The 22,381-nt window shown below is 42.9% G+C and overlaps 1 protein-coding gene across 1 annotated transcript in view; it reads left to right on the forward strand.

Moving 5' to 3' along the window:
* Nucleotides 1-22,381, forward strand: part of CRYBG3 (crystallin beta-gamma domain containing 3) — an 83,455-nt gene that overhangs the window by 58,475 nt on the left and 2,599 nt on the right. Inside the window, exons 13-20 of the mRNA XM_032095823.1 lie at nucleotides 2,903-3,045; nucleotides 5,070-5,196; nucleotides 6,206-6,238; nucleotides 10,192-10,301; nucleotides 10,823-10,949; nucleotides 17,920-18,059; nucleotides 20,616-20,739; nucleotides 22,013-22,171. Coding sequence (XP_031951714.1) covers nucleotides 2,903-3,045; nucleotides 5,070-5,196; nucleotides 6,206-6,238; nucleotides 10,192-10,301; nucleotides 10,823-10,949; nucleotides 17,920-18,059; nucleotides 20,616-20,739; nucleotides 22,013-22,171 — 963 coding nt within the window. The remainder of the gene's footprint in view (nucleotides 1-2,902; nucleotides 3,046-5,069; nucleotides 5,197-6,205; nucleotides 6,239-10,191; nucleotides 10,302-10,822; nucleotides 10,950-17,919; nucleotides 18,060-20,615; nucleotides 20,740-22,012; nucleotides 22,172-22,381) is intronic.

The raw sequence follows: 22,381 nt of genomic DNA on the forward strand, positions 1-22,381 counted from the left end.
ATGCTCCCTTTGTGACTTTGTATGCGATACTTAAGGTCAGGATTTTAAAAATATTTTAGTACCAAATGTTCAGTTTCAAGGGGACCTGGGCAAAAATCCAAAATCTCTGTGCTTAAGGCCCCCTCACTGCACAGCAAAGGTCCTGGCTCTTCTCCCTAAGCTCAGGAATTCTATCAGGGGAAGCAAGGTAAAGGTTGCAGTGGTCTCAGAATCCGCAGGGATATCGCTGGATATCAGATCTTTATTGCTCTTCTCGTTTAGTCAAATGAATTCGAGTGTCTCTGTGGAAGACTTGGGGTTCTGTGAAGTGTAACTGAGCCACATTATTCATGGTCACTTTAGATGGGCAGTGGGGCTGGGCACTGACCCTGCTCTTTGGACAGACTCACGGTGTGGGCTCAATGGGGCCAGCTCAGCCAGACTTGGATTTTTCTGCTGGGGCATCACGCCAGCAGACCTTGGCTGTGTTGGCTTTAAGGCCAACCCAGACCTTCAGGGAACTGAGCCTGGCTCAGAGGGCTGGGAGCTGAAGCTGCTGAGCCCCATGTACCTGAGTCAGCTGCAGGCACAGTGGGATCAGAAGTCTTTGTGTGGTGCTCCCAGAGCTGGAGCTGGGGCAGAGGCACATCAGTGGCTCTGCAGAGCCTCGTCAGCCCGTGTCAGTCCCCTCTGTCACCGGGGCTTAGCAGTGTGCAGAGCTATTCAGATGCTCCCCAGCCACCACAACCCCACATGCCAGGTTCCACCAGAGCCTGCTAGTGCTGGGGAAATGCAGCCCCTGTTTCTGTACTCAGGGCAGTGCTGCAGTCGAGCTGAGGCAGGAATTTCATTTCCTGACAAGTCGGAAAAGTCGGGCACCACACACAAAGTGGGGATTGTTGCACGTCCCCCCTCCCCGGCCACTGGTGAAGATGTGCACACATGTGGGCACGCTGCAAGGGCTCTCAGCTCTTGGCTGGCTTCAATATTCCTGCAGTGAACACTCACAGGTGCTGATGTGGGGGTTTGGGAAGTGTTTGTGAAGCGGAGGTAAAAAGATCTTGTAGGATTGTTTTTTCCAGCTGCTGCCAGCTCCCTTGTCAGCATCTGTGTTGAACACACCGGAGTCAAATGTTCCTGAGGGCAGGCAGCAGTCTGGACTGTGAGCTGCTTTGAGGGACAGTGGCATTTGCTTCTTTTCTGCAGTGTCAAATGCGTTCCAAGCTGGGCTTTGCCCATGGCTCAGTGAAAGAGCAAAGTTTCTGAGTCTTTTTCTGTCGAGCAGAATTTGTTGCCTTTAGAGCTTTCCTATTTATGTTTTCAAGTCTAGAAGGATTTGCCTTGGTCTGAAAGTCTTTTCTTAAAAAGTACTTTTCCTGTTGCTTGTTGTAAGAAAAGCAGTAGTGGAAAGAATGATGGCTGAATTTGAGAGATGTTTTAAATTTAATTACAATTGTGGATATATTTCAGTATTTAAACTTAGTTAAGGGAATTATGTGTAGATTTGACCTAAATGACTTTTTGGGTACTCTTACAAATAAGTTTTTTGCTTTAGGATTGTTAAGAGTAGCTGGTTTTCATTTGCATTAATACTGCACGAGTTTGGCTGTTCTTTTTTTTTTTTTTTTTTTTTTTTAATTTCCCCTAAAAAGTAGTCTGAAGCTGCAGTTGTTCATGATGATTTTTCCAGACCTGGCACTTTAATTTCTAGTTTATACCTGAAGTAGTTGCAACAGTTTAAGTAAATGAAAGAAGGAAGTGGTCAACACAGTAAGAAAACCAGTTTTACTACAGGATTTGTTCCATCACCATTTTACTGTCCTGTAAACAGTGCAGAGAAGTTGAGCTGCATCAAGTGTTCATTCTAAAATTGGTTTTCATTATTCATTGTGATTTCATCCTGTAGCAAAATGTGGTGCCCTCCAATGAGCCTGTTTGATCAGGTTCACCTGACCAAATGAATCTGGCTGCATGCTTGGTTTGTCCTTAATTTCTAAGTGATTTTTCATAGTTATAAATCTTTGTTTTCTCAGTGTTTAGTGTAATAATACCCGTGGTGGTGTCCTCATATGTTTATGGATCTCTGTCATCCACATTATTTACTTGATAACCTTTATTTCTTGTTTGCAAGACTTATTTTCAACTTATTATAACACTGCTGAATGTTTGAGAAACACTGAAATTGAGTTCATGCTTTCTGTTAAAAGTTAAAGGAATAAAGTGAACAGATTGTTGTTTTCTATTTTCCCAAGCAGCTGCTGAACTGTGTGCTTAAAATTGCTAAGTGGTTAAAAAGCTGAAGATTTGAAACCCAAATGCAAATAATCTGAAGCTGTGCAGGTAATCTGGCCAAGAAACTAAGCTGGCTGAAAGCACAAAGCAGTGTCACAGCTATGTAAGAGAGAATGTGACAGTGTTAAGCAGGATTTATTTATAGCTACAGTGGGTGTATCCAAAAAGTGCAAACCCCTTGTGCTGGAAAGGTGATCTTTTCCTCTCTAATTATTGCCATGTTGCTGGGAAGGGATGAGGAAGGAGAAGCTTAATGAAAAACTATAGTCATGGTCTGCATGGAGTGAGGCTTTTGGAAGATCAGTGCTAAACTCTTCTCAACTCTTGTCCTTCCCACACCATCATCTTTGCACTCTGAGCCATCCTCAAAGAGGAAAGGATGGTGCTCAGGGGCAGCAGGCTCTTCCTCTGTTCCATGCAAACCCCTGAAGGCCATATCAGATTGCCAGGCTTCCAGTTATTCCAGAACTTCAGTGCCAAAATACCCCATAAAGATCCACACCAGGGAGCCAAGTCCCTTCACTGCTCCATAGCATGCTGTGTCTCTGGCTACAACTCCTTGCCAAAATGTGTTATGTTGTGAAGAGTCATTGAGCTGTGACAGTCTTCTAACTCCTGTGCTGCCTCTTAGGATTTCATAGAGTCTTCAGTGGCACTTTTCCAGTCTGATGATGAAGACGGGAAAGGATTTGACATCGTCAATGAAGAAATCCCTGATTTGGAGCAGGTTGGATTTGGCCCAGAGACGAGGTCGATTCTTGTGAAAAGTGGAGTGTAAGTCTGCTCAAATGGATGGATGGAGCTGTTAAACATTTCTGTGCACATTTGGGTACATCTTTTAAATGTCTTCCACATGGTACACGTGGTAAATATTTGGAGGAGAAAAGTGTTTCTGTAAGTTTCATTGGGGAATGGAAGGGAAATCATTTTAGTTTTCTGTAGCTCTCCTGCCTACACCTTGATTTGGATCTGAGCATTCTTGTTAGTAGAGAGTGTTTGTAATGTCTCTCCTAAGGTGTCAAAGACTATAGTTTCATGATAGTAGCTTTGGCAGTAATACTGAAGAGGTATTTTAGATATATTAAGAGCTGGTATAACTTTTGGGACAGGTAGAGCCTGTCCAGAAAGGATGAGATGTGCTGTATTTGTAATAAAGTCAGACTGCTGGCACTGAAATTAATATACTTTTTATAGAACTACTTAAATTAAAAGGAGAGAGTTAAAGCAACAGGTGTTGAAGATACCTGGTTCAAACTGATCCAGCTTCCAGGGTGGACTTGGCTAACTTTTGGTGTGCATATGTGAAGTTCAGGAGGAAAATAAACAACACAATTGCAATAAATAAGGTACATTAGACCACATGCAGTGTCTGTTGACAGAGTTATGCAGTATTAATTAAGGACAAACTCAAAAGCACTAGAAGCCTAAAAATTAGTGGGGGGGGCGGGTGAGAATGCCTGGCATGAAATACCAGCTCTGATCCATCAGATACTGCAGGAGTTCACAGGAAGATAAGATATAATGGCCTTTTTGTAAGTATCTACTGGAATGACAGAGTAGGCCATTATTTGGAAGGCATGGTACTGTGCATGAAAAATAATACCACTAAATGCTAAAACATGAAAGACTTTATGGGAAAAGAGCACTGTGGAATCATGGGGGTGGAAATTCCAGACACTTAATAATTTTAAAATTTTAAAATATGCAGTTATTTTAAAAATGCAGTTATTAACATTGTCATACCTACCCTGATGGTGATGAGGATCAGGAACTGTGAAGTGAGGGACCTGAATTGCTTATGTAGGGATTGGTGATTAGTGTCTCATGAGGATTAGGTACAAGAATGAAAGGCTGAGACTCAGTTTGGAGAGGAGGGATACAAATGAGAGCTGCAAAATCCTGAAGGTGGTAAGACAAGATTAAAGCAGTTCACAGAATCTTGCATGACAACAGTTGAGGGAAATGCTTTGCAGAAGTGGAGGTTGCTTTAAAGCAGATTTTGAGGTGGGATGAAAAAAAGCCTTTCCTACACCAGATGCAGTGAGTTTCTGGAACTTGGTGCTGAAGGGGCTGTGGTAGCAGAGAGCACCAGGAAGCTAAAAAAAAGTATTAGATAAATTAATAGCAAACAGATTGACCAGTGGGTGATAAAAGTAAAATGGGTGAGGACATGCCCTGTAATATCCCTAATATAATAGTCCCAGTGCTGGGTGAGTAAAAGAGGAATGCACCAAAAGTGGGTGATTTAGTGGTGTCTAACTATCCCCCATCTGCTTCTGCCACTGTGCAGGGTTAGAGGGACCCTCTAGGTGGGGGTCTCATTCTTCTTAAACTGCAACAGGGAAAGCATGGTGGGACAAGCTTGAACTGCCAACTATTGCAGGCTTTTGCTTTCTCTCATCAAGCATTCCTCAGTTACTTCTCTTTCTTCTTCCACCATTTTTCCTAAATCCAACTGGAAAAGTTGTAAGAAAGCCCTGTCTGGGGGATGCCAAACAGGTAAAGATTCAATTAAGAGAGAATGAAAAAGTTATCAATTAAATGTCTCTCCTCTGAGTTTCTGAGCAGGGCATCATCTCACAATGAGTTTGATGGGAAGGCAGACACCTAAAATCTTCTGTTTGCCAAAGTAGGTAGAAGCAGAAAATGAAGTATGAGACAGTTTTGTGCCTCTCATCAGGTTTAATGTTGCACTGTCTGCCAGGTGGGTTTTTTGTTGTGCTTGACTTGCTGTTATTGTCATCAAACTACTCAGAAAAATGTGATGTTTTCAGGTTAATTTTTGTGTCATTCTTCAGGTGGGTGGCATATCAGCAGAAATATTTCTGTGGAGAACAATATGTATTGGAGAAAGGAAAATACAAATGCTTCTTTGACTGGGGAGGATCTAGTAAAACCATCATGTCAATTCGACCTGTTAAGTTGGTGAGTTACCAGAATTTAAGGGAAAATCTTAAAAGAAATGAGACCTTTGGAGGTCAGAGTGTACCATAACAATTAAACAGGAGAGTCTGAGTTATAACAACTTGTCTATTTTCTTGGAAACAATTTAAAGACCCTTTATGAAAGGCATAATGAGTCTGTTCAGGATGGAGACTTAAATGGATAGTGTGGATCTTTCTGTCTTTTGAGAGAATTACCAGGGAAACTTTGTAAGAAGAATTTCCCTTTGGCAGACTGCATACGTGGAAAAAATAACCTGGCCTGGAAAGATTAATTTGCCTTAAAACAAAGTAATTTATAATGCCTAATTGATAATGTATTTAAAAATACTTGAGAATTTATCTGGCTTGTGTTGTTACATAATAGAATTCTGTTGGGTTTTTTCTTATTTTTATGCTGAAATATTTGTACTAGATACCGTGAATAAAGACAGGACGTATTTTTAATCCATTATTCAATCCAAGGTAGTGCCAACTCACCCAAACAGATTAGTGCCAGAGCTGCCAAAACCCTAGTGCAAAACAAAGACAATCTTCAGCAATAAGTATTAAATGATAATAAGTTACAAATCGTTAATAAGTAATAAATTATAGGAATGTGAAAGGAATACTTAACCGTATTTTGAAGAGCACATGTTGAGAGAGGTGTCTTCTGTTGGTTTCAGTTCTTTTTTTCAAGAAACAGCCTCAAAAGTAAATGCAGAGACATTTACATGGATTCTAATCCACATTATGGGAACTAATTAATGCTGATGCAAGTTCTCTGTGTGAAAGGCATTGAACAATCAGGCAGGTAGTTGTGAGCTTACGGGCAGCTCATGGCAGAAATTGGGGAAGAGAATTGTGCCAAGAGCCTGGGAAGTTTTTTTTTTTCCCCTCTGCTCCTGAGTTCATACTTAACAAATTTCAGGCAACTTGGCATGTCCCCTAGGAAGTTAATTGTAGTTAATGTTGGGGTTTTCTAATGTGTGTGTATGTGTTTATTATTGCAGGAGCCCCTTGGGACAAATGAGCCTCCACATTTGGTATGTTGGCATTACGTTACAGTCTCTAGTACTAAACTACACTTAATAATTAAATGCAGGTAATGTTGAATGCCTTGCTTCAGGTGATACCTCAGTAATTTCAGGTGATACCTCAGTATTGTCACCTTGCTACAGCAGATCAGTGATGGAGGAAACTGGTGGATGTATCAAAGTAAGGTCTGCTACGTGTTCTGCCCTTTGCTTTGTTCCAGATCATACCCTTTAGTATTCTGTCCCCAAGAATGCAAGCAGTCCAGTAGGTTTTGAGTGACTTTGGGTCTCTGTAGCTATGAATTTCCCTCTTCTTTCCCAGTTGTTTCTGGAAACTCACCGTCACATCCGTTCATCCTTCTCTTTATGGCAGATTTTCTTTCCATTACTTTGCATTGCATCCAGTTTGTCACTCCTGTGTTTACTGTCAGGTGAGGATGAAAATATAAACTGCAGAAAACTCAGCTGCATGTTTCAAACCTGCAGATGCATCAACACCTGGAAGTTGGGTTTTTAGTCTTGGATACTGGTAGTTCTGCTTTCCAAAGTCTTCCAAGCAGGTAGAGCTGCTCCTTAAGGTTTCTCACAGTAACATAAGAGCTTAACTGAACACATCCTGGTTATGATAAATCTGTGATAAATCTCTCCTATGATACATTCTGCCAGTTTCCCTGAAAGTTGTGTCTATCACCAAGTGATAATTTATCAAGAGAAAGTAGTCCCTGTAATTCACTCTGAGGCTCAAAAATGAGTTACTTTAGGGCCTTACACTTTTGGTCCTTATCTTGCAAGGTTATATTCCATTAATGGACCTTTGAGTTATCTTTCTGAAACAAAAACCTGCTCTGTGTTCATCACCATGTGTGCTCTGTGCCTCCTGCAATGTTCTGTCCCAGCAGGGCTCTCCCCCTGTCCAGCATGAGTTGTTTGGTTGATCTTTTTCTGTCCTGCTGGCATGGGTGATGATCTGAGTGGTTTTATTGCTCTCTCTCTCTGACGTGTTTTTAATTAAGCAAATTGGGGAAAGTTTATTTTGAGGAACATGACTTATTTTCTGACAAAAGATATTTTAGAGCTCAGTGGTTCTGCTTCAGCAGACTTGAGTATTTTGTCATCTGGACACAATTTCTCTTTTGCTTGCTTGGATGGGAAATGTGTATTGTGTTACTTAGCAGGTGGACCACACCCTCCTTTTTCTCCAATTCTACCATTTTATGATTAACCCAGGACTACAGGAAATGTTTCCTGTCTGAAGACATAATTGGTGTATTATTTTAGCCTTAAACACTGACTTCCTGCCCGACTATTCACATGGCAGTTTGCAGCCAAATCCAAAGACTTGCAAGTGTGTTCACAGGAGGGCCTTGGTGAATGGTACCAGATGAAATAACTGACTCAGATAAAACTGCTGGGGTCTAAACAGTTGAAGATAGTTTTATTTCCATCTCCAATTCTTCCATTTTTTCAGGATCTCCCAAAATCTATTCTTTGAGCGCATTATTCCAGTGTTGGAGACCTTTAAGATCAATTCAAACATCTAAAGTTTCAATAAACTGTACTTTACAGGCTTTTTATTTCCAGAAACATAAAAAACTGTGTGTATATGCACAGACACCTTTAAATACTGACATGTACTAGAGGGTATTTTGCCTCTTGTGGTCCCTAATAACAGTCTTAACACCATTTGTGAAAAAATTACTATCCTGATTTATCACAATCCTGGTTTTCATAGGATTCTGCCTTGGGGCTAGGGAAGAAAGAACATCATTCATAACTCTACAGTTCTTACAGGACAGGAAATATTTTGAGTACTTTTTAATGGGAAAACATTTAATCACTTATCCTAAGTAAAAGACAGCCCTTTTTATAAATATCAAGAATTTCACGTTCAGAGTAAAAGAAAAGGTTTCTACGTGAAAACCAGTCTCTTAGTTTGGAATTTCAAGGTGTGGTGCATAGGAGCTGGCAAATCCTTCAGCAGCCTGATGTTTGACCCTTGAATAAGTCATATATTGGTTATTTTGAGTGGTTATACATTCTCTCACCTTTAATAAGCATAAGTCTGAACTAAGGAAACTGTTTGCACTGCCTGCAAGAGTGTGTCTTTTTTTCATTTCTGTTCTTATCAGAAATGGAAAAGCAGCAAAATTTTCTTCAGTGTCTCAATAATTCCCCTGACCTTTTCTGCCTGCCAAGCTCCCTAATAAACCAAATACACAGAGTGTAAAAAATCACCAACTCTACAAAGCCATTCATTTTCTTTATTAAAATAAACCTTTGCCCAGCAAGAACAAAGCCTCTTTCAACAGCAGGTGACTTGTACAGACGATTTAGGAAGCAGAGGTAATTGCTGTGCAGTCCTGTATTTGTGTTTTAATATTCTGTCCGTTGGATTTTTGGGAAGTGAAACATCACACAGTAATGTCAAACCCTGACAAAGTGGAGATGGCTGCAGTTGGAGACTAATTGCAGTGTTTGCACCCCAGCTTTTGTCAAATTAAGACCCTCATTCATTACTAGATACATTCTGTGGAAAATGAGTTGTGAATCTTTTTTAAAAGCTTTGCACAGCACGTGGCTTATGAAAGAAAGGCAGTGTGTATGTATATATATTCGCTTTTGTAAAGAGCTTTGAGATGAGTGGGTAGAAAATACTATGTAATTACAGCTTAAATAGGTGCTTTGTGACATAGCAGTGCAGTTGTATTTACAGAAAAATCAGTTACCCTTTATTCATTTTATTGTAGCTGATCCATGTTCTCCAATTAGCACTCACAGCCTGCAAGGCCAGGTTAAGCCTTTCTTGTTCTTTCTAACAGGAAACATTCATTCCTTTTAAAAACATAGACTGAACTTTTCCATAAAATCATTTGCTGACACTTGTGTTTGGCCTTCTCACTCTGTGCTGGCAAAAGCACTTGATTTCTTTTCTTTGGCGGGAAGCTTGGCCAATTTGGGGCATGAAGGGGGAAGTAGCTCTTGCAACAGCCATCATGTTTTTCTTCCATTACAGAATATGAGCTGTTCTCTTGATACACTTAAATTTTTCATTCTTTTCCAGCCTCTCTTTCAGGCTTTCAAATGAAATTCATCTCAGTTACACAGTGGCAGACCAAGGGTACAGAATTCTGGGTGTCTTTGCTGTAGATCATGGCCTACATCATACTAGAGTTTCTTTTTGTTTTGGTGGGGGCTTGGGGGGTTTTTTGTGGTTTTTTTTTTTTGTTTGGGTTTGAGTTTTTTTGGGGGGGATGGGTTTGTTCATTTGGGCTTTTTGTTTATTTGTTTGGGAGGGTTGGTTTTTTGGGGGTTTGTTTGTTTGTTTCTATTTTACTGCAACACTTTCAGCTTTTTTGGGAGGAACTGATCACATCTTACTGGTGGGGTGTGGTTCACTGTGACTTGCACTTCTTTACCATGACATATAAAAGCAGCTTGGCTGAAGTTTTAGAAGTTCTAAGTTCCCTGAGAAATCCGCCTGCTAATTCTGAAATGAAAAACCACCTACAACCGCTGTGATCATAAGAGATTTCAGGGCACTTTGTCAACAGCAGCCCTGTATCTTTTGACCAACATTTCCCCATTCTGCTTTGAGCGCTGGATTGCTCAGCTGTAGTGAGAGTTAAGCTGCATTTCAGGGGTACTTTGGGTGGATGATAACAGCCTTGAGTCCTACTCTTCTCATTTTTGCCTGGGTCCCCTCCTGCTGTAACTCTGCCTGCCTTAGCATTACTGGGAAGCCTCCTGTGCCAGCCCAGAGGTGACAAAATACTTGATATTTCTAAAAATAAAGCAGATGTAGAAATGTAAAAGATCCTCTGAATGAGAATTCGTTCTGTTAATTGTATCTTTATGAATTGAATGGATACTTCTCTGAGAGTACAGCTTTCTCTGTTTACATTAATGATAATGCCTTCATTTTTCCTTCTAGTCATTGTTTTTGTTCTGTTTTGTTCTTGTAGCTCAAAGCTTTCAGTAATACATATTTCCAAGGAGCATATGTAGATTTCACAGCAGAAGTTTCTGATTTTACATCATTCATACCATGTTCTTTTAAGGTTCTCCGGGGATGGTAAGTGTCTGTTGTTTTACATGCCATCATTTTCAGTAATATGAATTTATTTTTTCAAATGGTACAAAGTTTCAGAGAGCTGAAAGCATGTACCACACGCCCATCATCTTCCATCGTGTCTTAGCCCCTTTGTCCTGCAAGGCATCTCAGTAACTCTCATCCTGTCCTTGGTTTGGGTATTATGCATTTTGCTCTCCCTGGGGAAGGTTTGCACAGTTACTGTGATTCTCTTTTTAACTCCAGTTAGAATTTATTCCAGATTTTGAGCACTTTGGTACGGTGGAAGTGTCTGCATTCCACTCAGCGTCGTTTGACTCTGGAGCTGAGGTTTCTGTACCACACCATTCAATTTTGCAGCTTTGGTTGCTTTGTTGCATAGCCTTTCAAGTCACATTACTTTAACCTTGGCAAGAACTAAGAAAATATTTTATTCCTTATGTCCTTAGCAAGTATTAGGTCTTGAAAAAAACGTACTGTTAATAAGCAGCTAGAGCAGCTTTTTTGTTCCATTATTCTTGCAGTTGGCTCCTGTGTTACAAAGGGGAAACCACTGACAATCACTGTGTGCTGGAAGAAGGCCTCTACGTTGACCTCAGTTCCTGTGGCTGCCCGACTGCTACAATCAAATCTCTCAAGCCTATTCAATATGTAAGACTTTATTGGGGAGAAAAAAACCCAAAACAACATTTCAGAACTCTTTTCCTTGTCAGATGTCTAAAGCGAGTACTTGCCCTAAACAAACTCGCAGTTAGGGAAAAGAGTGAGGTTTGTCTTCTGGGCTCACAGGATTTTTTGGGTTGGGAATGGGTCAGGCTGCTTGCATGTGGTTACTTGTAGCTGCTCTTGCGTGTTCTGGGTTTAAAGTTGCTCTGTTTTTTACAAGTGAGATACGAGGCCCTTCATGGCCAGGAGGTTGGACAGGAATGCACTGTGCTCTCCAGAAAAAGAGAGATACAACCTTTTGTACATGCCGTTGTAGCCCTGCGTGCAGGCCATACAAATCTGCAGTTTGGATGTGATGTCTGTGCCTTTCTTCCACATCTTGCTGTGCTCTTGTGCAGGAGCATCAAAGATGAGCTGTAACACTGTTGGTAAAGGAGAAGCAAGTGGTTTCTCTGCCCCCTCCTCTCTAGCACTGGCCACCAGCTTCTCCAAACTCTTCCTCCTTCACTGACCACAGGTCACAAACTCAGCCTATGTGGCGTGTGTCCTTCAGTGTAACTCCGATGAAGCCAGTCTTCTGTGATCATATGTGAAAAAGCTGAATTGAATTAAGTCCTTTTTACCATTTGTGAACAGATTTTTAGGAGAAAGGCAAAAAAACCCAACCAACCAAAAAAAGAAGCCAAAAAAAACCCCCAAACCCCAAGCAAATGCAAACACCAAACCCATGGGCATGGTGGGAAGGATGTACAACTCAAATCTGAGAGCTGGACTTTTCACTAGACTATACAGATACAGTGACTTCCCACCTGTTGAGAGCCTGGGTTTCAGATTAAAGTTCCCCTTTTCAAGTTAGGCTTTTGGACTTTGCTGTGCCAAATCCAAGTGAAGTTTTGACATCAAATAGTAGGCCTCATCCTAATCCCCCAGCCTGCAATCTCACAGGGAAGTAAATAACAAGTTTGGCATGGTAGGAAACTACTGGCAGCCCTTGATTCCCAAGGGCCAGGCCCTGGAAGAAGTGTGTTTGGCAGGCTGTGTGTGGGGATCTCGCACACATCTTCCTCTGCTTTTGCACCTCTTAGTTTGGTCCTTCTCTTGCCAATAGGAGCCTTTGTATTTCACAAACTAAACAACATACAATGGCACTAAACTCCACCTGTTTCCCAAATGGCAATGTCTCACAGCCCTAGGTCACTGTGAGGGCTGAGCCCAGGGCAGTGCTGGGGACCGTGGTGTGGCACAGACGTGACCCAGAGCACGCAGCAGGTCGTGGTCAGGAGCAGCCACAGTTAATTGTGAGCATTGTCCACAGTGCACTGTTCTTGGAACAGAGCCCCTTTTATTACAGCATATTTCTGTGAGCTCATTCAAGAGAGAAGCGAGCCTGTTCCCAAGTGGAATTGTTGTGGAGCTTTATTGAATTCATTTGTGGCATGGGGAACCCCTTCCATTATTCAGCTTTCAATACCAGCCTCATTTCAGAGGTAAGGTGTGTCCCCTGGTAGCTCACATGTGAGAGGGAGAACTTATAACCCTGGCACCAAGCCCTGGATGTGCATTGTCTCCTGCTCTCCTTTCAGTGAGATGGATTTGCTGCAAACATAACTGTGGAGGAATCCCACGCTGGGAACGTTCCATTTGTTCTATGAAAAATGCAGCTTTGATGAAAACAAACTGTTTGCAAACAAATACAACAACTGCACTAAATGAAAAAAAAAAGCTATTTTTTTCTGTTTAAGAAAGTAAACTTTTGAGGTTTTAGTTTGACAGAAATATGATCTGTTTTTCTAAGAGCTTAATTATGTAACAAAATTTAAATTTTCCTTCTAAATCACTGAGTTGGTCCAACTAAAAGAGGAAAAAAAGCCCAAAACTTTCAGAGCAGCGCAAAATGATTTGGATAAGAAAATAGGCTCACACTAGTGATGGTCTGATGATTTCACTGTAGTGACAGTATTTTAGGCTGGCTAATTTTTATTCTAGCTCTTGGCTCTTGGAGGGATGTTTTATCTGTTGTCTGCTGAAAAGTGAAGTTGTCAGCATTTAAGTATGGCATTTAAGCTGCTCCCACACCCTCTGCACACACACACACTCTCCCATTTCACAAGAAATTCAAATTAATATGGTTCCACTTCATCTGTTTCCCCATTTATTGTGCACTGGCATCATGGAGGAATTCAGCACATCTTTGCAACCAGTTTCCTCTACTGCTTGTTCAGGAAGTAGCAACGCAGAAGTTGGGCAGGTTCATAAGGAGTGTGGGGAAGGAGTTCCCTTTTCCCAGGAGCCTCTTAGTATCATAGAATGGTTTGGGTTAGAAGGGACCTTAAAGATCATCCAGTTCCATGGGCAGGGACACCTCCCAATATCCCAGGTTGCTCAAAGCCCCGTCCAACCTGGCCTTGAACACTTCCAGGGATGAGGTATCCCCAACTTCTCTGGGCAACCTGTGCCAGGGCCTCACCACCATCACAGTAAAGAATTTTTTCCAGCATCTAAATGAAATCCACTCTCAGTTTGAAGCCATTACCCCTTGTTTATCACTGTAGTTCCTGATGAAGTTTCCTCTCTCCCATCGCACCTTGTTCTCCAAGGTGTATAATACTCAAGCTAGACCCTTAGGAGGCCCTAGCTGTGCTTTTTCCTGCTGTTCTATTTTGCTCAATTTCAGGCTGGACTGTTTCATCATCCTCAGAGTGTTTAGGAAAAGCTGTGGATTAACAGGAGGGTACGGAGAAGGAGCATCTGACACTGATGTCATTGCCTCTCATCATCTCCTTTGATCTAAAAACCCCAGAGCACTCTTTCAGAAAAGCTTGTTGATGAAATGTGCTGCTGTATGGTTGTTAACAGCCATCCTGCAGGCAGGTGAAAGCCTAGCACAGGTTCAGAGTTGCTGCAGAGGTGCAGGTTTCCGTGCCTGCATCAGCAAGGATTTGCCTTTCGCATTGCCATGGATTCATGGCAAGGAAATGTGGGCCCTTGCCCAGCAGCAAGAGAGCAGGAGGAGGCAGCTGGGCCATTTATAGGGCTATGGCTGTTTATTGGGGCATTTGTCCAGTGTTTGCTGCTTGAGGAGGTTATTCTTTTGGGATAGATAATCTTGCAAGGGGAGTTCAGCTCTGGTGCTGCCTTTTCTCAGGTGTGTTGTTTTGCCAAACTCCCTGTAATATTTGGTGTGATTTACATGGACAAAAATACCCAGGATTCTTGCAATGAGCAATTAGCTTTCTTTCTAAAATGTTACCTTCAACCTGTAAGTTAAAGCAGTCTCATAGTTTCTAAAACCAAAATGAGGTTGTAGGTTGTGCAATGCTTTCTTTTGTTTGGTTGGGATTTTTTTTCCCTTTTCTTCTGAGGCATTCTTTATTCTTGCTCTGATCAATCACGATAGTCCTTGTATTTCTATATTATCTTTTCTAAGTTAAATACAGGTGTTAACTAATCTCCCCAGCATTCCTGTGAGGCAAATAAAGAAATCAGATACAAAAACTAACTGCAGTTTCCCAGGGCCAGGCACTGAGTCATTCTGTGTTGCTGGGACTGGACCGTGGGCGTTGCATCGTCCAGCACTGCGCTCCCTCAGCCAGCATCCATCCCACACTGAAGGGAGCAGCCAGGCAAGAGCAGCTCCAGCAGGGACAGTTGTAAAAGATGAGTTGGCCAAGCCAGGAGAGTAAAGACTTTCCCAAGGATGCTGTAACACAGCTGTGGAGGCTCCTCCAGTTCAGACTCTGGTAAATGCTGTTTGCAAAGCAGCAGGTCAGCAGCGATGGGAAATGGGGCAGTGCACCATCCCTTGCCATGGCTGGGTTACACTCATGGCCCTTTGGATTTCTCCCTTTGCTTTTATTAGGCTTTCCCGTCAAAGTTTGCAAAGCCTAAGTTGGCAAGACAAAAAGGTGTGAGGGAAAATGTGTTTTGGGATGGGCCCTTTTCGAAAGGACTTTATTAGTAAAAACTCTCACAACTTCCATAATGAAAAATTATCCATAGCTAAAATGATGCTTTTTGTTCTAAGCATGTGTGCAAATTCACCTGTGCACTTGGTTTGCAGTTCTAGTGCCCTCTGGTCAGCTTCTTTGTGTCTGTACACTGAGGAAGCTCATCTTGCGCTGATCTTTGTTTAATATCAAGCTTGCATTGTGGGATTTTTCCTGAACTGGTAAAGCATAAAAACTCTGTTTTGAGTTGTGAAAAATTGTGTTGCAGAGCTTTACTAAAAGCAAAGTAAAAATTATTGAGGGGAAAGTCTGAGCTGAGTTGAACTGTGCAAGAGATTTTTAGTGTGTTGATTTTTAGTGTTGATTTTCCATGGTTTCCCTGTGTCATTTTCATTGCACCATGTGCTGTATTAGCCATGGAACACCACACCTGTTAAGTGTATCAGTGTATTTAACAGTTTACAAGGCTGCTCATATCTTGAAATGCTATGTAAATATAGCTTTCCTTAATCACTGGCCTCTTGAATATAATAAATCTCTTCAAGTTTCTCCCTGGACATTTGCATGAAAGAACAGGACAAGCAAATTGGTGTTCCTTTAAGCAAATGCAGTCAGTTCCTTCACACATAAAAATCAGGTTAAGAAATTCTTTAGTGCTTTGTGTCATTCTCTCAACTGGCAAGCTTTTCCCAAAGCATGGCATTTCAGGTATTTTCCTTGAAATAACTGTGAAAAGAAGCTAAAGTAAGGCTGACCTAGACATGGGAATGGGTAAATATAGATGTCTTTAGCTCACCTTTCAGGTGAAAGTGCTCCTCAGCATTCTGCAAGAAAGGCTTACTACAGAGGCATCTTGCTTCCAGCCTAACAGCATAGCCCCAAACCTTGTTTTTCACTGTTCCCAGTTTCCATGGAGCTGTGAAAACAAAGTCAGAGAGAAAAGCCAGGCCAAGTCACTGCTGCCAGCTGTTGGCCTGGAAGGGAATACAGAATGTGAGGAATCAGTGCATTGCTCTATATATGGCTGTGGAAATAGGAGAGCTCAGGGCTTGGCACAGCAGCCTGGTTTCTTTCTGGGCTTCATGTCTGCAAGGTCACTGCATCTCGTGTGAGGTCTCCCTGGGAGAGAGATATCAGAGTCATCAGTGGGGTGTGTGTGTCAGGACTCTGAGCAGCTGGACAGGGAATTCTCAGACCATTCCATCCAAACAGTCACAACCACACAGAGCTGGAGTCATTTTAATTGACTCCAGCAGTTTGCTGTCGTGGTTCCTGCTGTATAAATGGATATGCTGTGTCAGGTGACTTGTCCATCTAGTACAGCAGCCCTGTCTCAACATCCTCAGTGTTGCAACAGCAGCATGAATATTTAGGTTTGGGTAGCAATTTCCAGCAACACAAATGCCAAATGGTGTTTCTTGTGGTTAGCAATGCACTTGTGAAAACTGTTAGACCTGTTCTGGACATGGCTTCTGGTGTCCACTCAGGTGAAAGGCAGTGCCAAGGCTCTTGCAAACAGCAGTGTGATGATTCTGCCTGGCTGAGCAAAGCAGCCTCAGAGGTGGCTGCCTGCACTAGGCCTGCTGGTCTGAGTTTCAAAGTAAGCCTTTAGCCACACACTGTAAATCTGACCCATCCCATCCAGCAGAAGGCATTTGGGAAGAGCTGACACTTTAAAATAAAAATGTTAGAGGTTTTAATCTCTTTCTAGTTTGTAACATTAGGTTTTAGGAGTTCAGTGGGCTTTAAAAATCTGAGCGGATGATCCCAACCTCTTCTTCAAAATGTCTCAATTATCTCTGTGTTCATGCAGTGTTGCATGACTTAGGCAGTCCCTGCACTGGCTGGCAGAGGAAGGCAATCTCTGAGGCAGAATCTGACCAACCAGCTGCATACCAAGTGCACTGAGTCAGTGTCAAGCAAATTCATATGTCTTGACTCACCCCTGAGCTTTTCAGAGATACTTCACTACACTACATGTACGTCTTCAAACATGAAAATTAATTTATCTTAATTACTCAGTGCCTGAGTCAACTTTAATTCAAGATTCTGTTTCATTTATTCCATCTCAGGCCATGTCTCTGCTGCAAGAGAAATCCCAACTCTTGTCTGAGCCAGCTTTCTCAGGGTAACATCTCCTACAAGAAGGTGACTTTCCTGGAGAGGCTGCTCACTGAGTTAGTCAGACCTGTTCCCTCTTCCTTCACCAGTTGCATCAAGGTGTAAACTGCAAGTGCTTATGCTTCTGGTTTTAGGTTAAAAATGCTGAAGAATTGTACAAGTGTTCCTTGTACTAAGGCACAGAACTTGTGTATTTAAATCTGCTTCCTCTGTTTTTCTGCTGGCCTTATTAGCTGCACCGCATTTTCGTACAAACTGATCTTTTAATTTGCTTTCATAGGCAATCTGTCAACTGTAGAAAAGGACATTAAGTGAAAAATGTTTCAATTCTACATGAGATTGTAGAATTTACTAATTATGCTGTTCCTCCAAGAATGTCAGAAGAAAAATAGGAATGTCTGTTAAAAACATTGGGAACTTTTTAGTTGACCCTTCTCATCTTTTACAATTTGTAGCTCCTTAAGATTTTTGCAGTGACCTACACCTAATTGAAGTGTGTGGAATAGACTTTGATTTGCCTCGCTATATCCATCAATAAGTAAATAAAGTGGATTTTTGAAAAGTAATCAAGGCCCTGATGCTACAAATCAGATCAAAATGAGTTTTTCCAGAGGCAAACAGAAGCCTCTGCATTGCCTGGTGACTGTGTGCCTGAGTCAGTGGGGCACTACACTGATGACAAAGCCACTGATAAATGCAGTTTGTTTCAGCTCCCTGTGCTTTGGGCTTTTCCCTTGTTGTTACATTTGCTGAGGAGCATGAGCTAACCCAAAAGCATTGCAGGAAATTCAACCGAAGTGGACCAATGTGTTCATCATGTCTAATAACTGAAGTTAGACTACTCCTACTAAAACTTTGTGCTTTTTTTCTCCTTCCTTCTCCCCCAGGTTTTTGCTGAGCCTTCCATCAGTCTGTTCACCCTGGAATGCTGCAAGGGCAGAGAGCTGCACTTCAGTGAACCAGTCAATTCTGTTTTAAACGAGGACCTCCATTTTTACACCCAGTCTGTGTGGGTGAGAAGTGGATTGTAAGTATGGAAGAAATAGCCCTGTCAGTTTTGCATTGTAGGAGCTAACACTGAGCATGCATTGTCTCATGATTGTTGCCTCGTTCATAGGTTGGTTTACATTCTTAACTTCTGTCTTGACTTTCAAAGGCAGGTAGTGTAAACTCGGAGTGCCTTTATTAACTGGCTGTAAAATGCCAGCTATAAACTGCAGTGATTTAAACCACTGCAGTGGCTCAGCGAAGCTTGATGTGCTGACTGGCTGCCAGAGAAGCAGCAGCTTCTGAGAGGAGCTCAGGGTGGTGACAGCTGGAACAGTAATTTGCTTCTGTTATTAGTTTAACCCTCCTCCAGGAGTGTGAATGTACACCCAGGTTCTTCTGTGAAAACATTTTACATCTGCAGAAGTGACCTCTTCCGCATCTCTCCCTTTCACCTTTTGGAAAAGCTCCCAAGTGTTCTGTCTCAGCCAGGTTTTCAGCCTCCACACCCACAGCAGCAACAAATAACTTGCAGAGTCTCATCCTGCAACTGAGAGTAGCTGGAAACTGCTGTTCTCCTAACAGGACACACATTTCCTATGTTTATGTTTGACCTTTCCCCACCTTTTCCACATGGGCAAGGCTGTAATTTTCTTGAGAGAATAGTGAACACAAGCTTCCCCACAGAGCTTTGCCAATTCACAACAGTTCCCAACATTTGTGCCACTTCCATCCTGAACCTTAGCAGAAAATACAGAGTGATTGTGTTGAATGGGAATTCAATCACTTTGCCCAAGTAGTTGACTGCAAAGGAAGGGTGATGGCTTTGGGATCACGTGGCAAGAAAGCACCGGAGAGTGAGTGCAATGGGCCAGCCCCTCCTGCATCTTTCTGCTCAGTTTTGGGTATCCAAGCCGGGTTAGCTGCCTCCCTGTCTCTGGGATGGGTTCAGGACAGAAGGGCTGGCCTTCCTCTGAGCTCTTTTCGATGCTTCCTAGGAAAGAGACCTGCACAGCTTGTCCCCATCTCACACAGCAGACAGGTAGCCTAAAGGCTGAGGGTGTCAGGTGATTGTGGGATGACCTAGAGGGTTTGTTTGCCTTATTGGGATTCAGAGTTCAGGAAGGCAGATTTAGGGGGAGGTTGGCTCCTTGTCCCAAAGCCTGCTGTCAGCTTTAGGCAAATAGCAAAGGTTTATATAAATATTCCGACGGCATCTTGCTGCCAGGCTTAGGTAAAAGGCTCCTTCCTGAGCCAACTGGCCACCTCAGTAAGGCACAAGCCTGGAATCTGCCTTGGCAAAGGGTGCTGGGGTACTCAGAGGTGTGGGAGAGGTGGCACAGCCTGTGTGAGAGCAGAGATGAGTTTTGTCTGTCACTGAATGCCAGGAGCCCACCCTGGCTTCAGATGGTGATCTCTGTCAGTCTTTCCCCCTCTGCTCCCTATAAATTTCTGCTTTGAAACTGCATTCCAAGTGAGACTGTTCCATGCTCCAAGAATAATGTTAACAGTGAATTCTCAGTGACTTGACAGAAACCATTGCAAGGGGAAAAAAAAAGCCAGGAATGTGTTCAAAATGTAAGGAAGACACAGGGGTGGTCAGGCTGCCCTGAATTCCTGTTAGTCAGGAGCTGTGGGTTTTGTTTGAAGGAACAGGGACCCAGCCTCAGTGCCAGGCAGCTCACAGCTGGCACAGTTGAGCCTCCATGGAGCCCTGAGCAAGGCTGGCTCTCAGTTTCTCTGTACTGGGGGCCCTGGGCAACAGCAATTCCAGGTGCTTCGAGGTTGTGGGTGTTTTCTCAATGACTCAGAGCACAGCCATCCCTCATGTTCTTGGCAGCTGACCTGTAAAACAGGTAACCTGGGAAACCAGGATTGCCTTTGTGTTCAGAGGAGTTAATGAGTCAGGCATTTGGGATTCACTGTCCACACAACAATGACCTATTGATATAAACAGAAGGGATCTGTGCTCCTGAGGCTGCCTTTGTGAGCAGCATTTACTGAGCAGATGCCCAGATAACAAGGGGTCTGTATGAGCCAGTGCTTTCACTGGGTGTTGCAGGACTCAGCCACGTCCATGGTGTATTCATGACAGGAAAATCTGCTGCAGCAGGATGTGGGGTTTGGAGTGAATACCTGTATGTGTTTGCAGACAAGTGGAATTGTATAAAAAGCTTTAACTGTAACAAAACCATCAGACAAGATCCTCTCATAATTAATGTGCACAACCATGCAAAGCTGCAAGTGTGGCTCCCTAGTTCCCTAACACAGGCCTGCTGAAACCAGCATTATTCCCAGCTGGGCTCATGCAGAGGTTCTCTTATTTAGGGGGGAGGGGGGAGGGGAATGGAGGGGGAGAAGGGAGATGGGAAGTATAGTTTACAAGCTGTAGGCAGGCAAACAGAAAATAGGTCTGAATGTCAACAGAAGGCAATAATCCCACTGAAATGGATGGGATTTTGGAGCACAGAAATAGAGGTTTGCTGTTAGCCCACTGTGAAGAGGTTTGGGGGATTCCAAGAGCACAGCCCTGAGCTGCAGTTGTGTTTTGCTGTGGCTAACGAGTGCCCTTTCACGTTCTGCTCTGTGTATCCAGGTGGATTGCCTACGAGGGATGCAATTTTTTAGGAAAGCAGATTCTGCTGGAGCCCAGGGAGATTTCACACTGGAGTGAACACAGTGGCTGGAAAGTGATTGGCTCCCTTCGTCCTGTGAAGCAGGTACTGTGAGACTGAGTGAGGAGAAGGGGTTTTTATGGGCAGGGGTTGTGCACAGGTATCAGCTCGACCATCAAGTACAGTGGGGTGTGCTGTACTCCTTAAATCAGGCCAAATGGTGACAGCCAGAAGGACCCACTGGCAGATTGCTGAAGCAGAAAACGCCTCTCATGGCAGTTATTGAGATCTATGTTAGGTTCCTAAAGGGAAATAATTCCCAGTTCCTTGGTGCCAAGTTTTGTTTTTCTGAATTGCTCATTAGCATGTTCTGTGGATGCTCTATTTTTACATTTTTGCCATATAACAATATAATGAGGAAACCAATTCCACACTGGCTTGTTTCATAATTAACATAAATGGAAGCAAGAGCGATTTTATTGTGCTGCAGCCTGGATTTCCAAAAGAGGCAAAGCTCGTGCAGTTCTCATCAGGTTTTCCCTCTCTGCCTCACCCCAGGTAATGCCAATTTCAGTCTCATTCAAAGGTTCAGGTCTCTAAACCACAAAGTAAAGAGTAACTAAACACTGCACAGATACAGGTTTTGTTTATGGATGCTTGGTGGGAGAGAGGCCTTATAGTCTCTAGCTCAGGGTTTGTTTTAATACAGAAAAAAAGGAGATTCAAAGCTCCCAGAAGAGAAGCTGTGCTGGAGCTGGGGTTCCAGCAGAGCTGCCCTTTATAGCTCCCTGCTTTTTGTTTCCACTGAAACCAGTGAATAACAGAGCAAAAGCTCAAATCCTGCAGTAGCCCTGCAAAATCCTCATTATTTTTTGTGTAAACCAAGTAAACATGGATACCAGGTCAGAACCCTGTTTTCCATGTGCATTCAAAAGTAATGGTGTATCTCTCTGCCATATATTCCAGTTAATGAGGGCTGAAGTTGCTGGATATGTAACTCAGTAAGTCTTGTGTCCCAAGAAAAAAATGCTTGTGGAGTACAGCCCATTTACTGCCCTTGGAACAAATGAAATGTGCTGAACTAGGCATATTTGCAGATCACAGGAATTAGTTCTATAGCCACAGTTACATTATTTTTAAAAAAAACTGTCTGCCATTGCTGTTGATAGCTGCCCATCTGCATGTGAAAGACCACTTAACTGTGCTTCACATGCACATTTGTTTCCAACAAAAAAATTCCTGAACATCCTTAGCTGAAAACAAAAATTGAACATAGAGTTTAGAAGACTGGTGTAAGATCGGGGGGGCGGGGGGGGGGGGTCTAACATCTATTTGCTTGATCTCTGTGTTGTAAATCTCTTCCCTCACCCCACTGCAGCCAGCAGTGTACCTGAGAGTGAGGAACAGGGCCCAGGGCAAATACCTGACCGTGGCTGGCAGCCTGGCAGACATCAGGGCCACGTCGGTGTGCGCGGCCCCGCACAGCGGCAACGCCTCCCAGCTCTGGCACTACTGCCGGGGGCTCTTCAAGTCCAGGGTGAGTTTCAGTGATTTTCTATTCCTGCTGCCCTTGATAGTCTGTTATTAATATAAAAAAGCTGATGGTTTAACATTAACAAAACGAAGTAACAAAGACCACCACCTTTGATCAAGCAGCTGCTCAGGTGCTGAATAATCTGTTCCTCGCTTGCTTGCCAGGCTTCTTACCAACCACAGCATGATTTACTGCCATATGCTCGGTGCCTGA

The sequence above is a fragment of the Corvus moneduloides genome, chromosome 2, assembly GCF_009650955.1.
Source record: "Corvus moneduloides isolate bCorMon1 chromosome 2, bCorMon1.pri, whole genome shotgun sequence".
Classification (NCBI taxonomy): domain Eukaryota; kingdom Metazoa; phylum Chordata; class Aves; order Passeriformes; family Corvidae; genus Corvus; species Corvus moneduloides.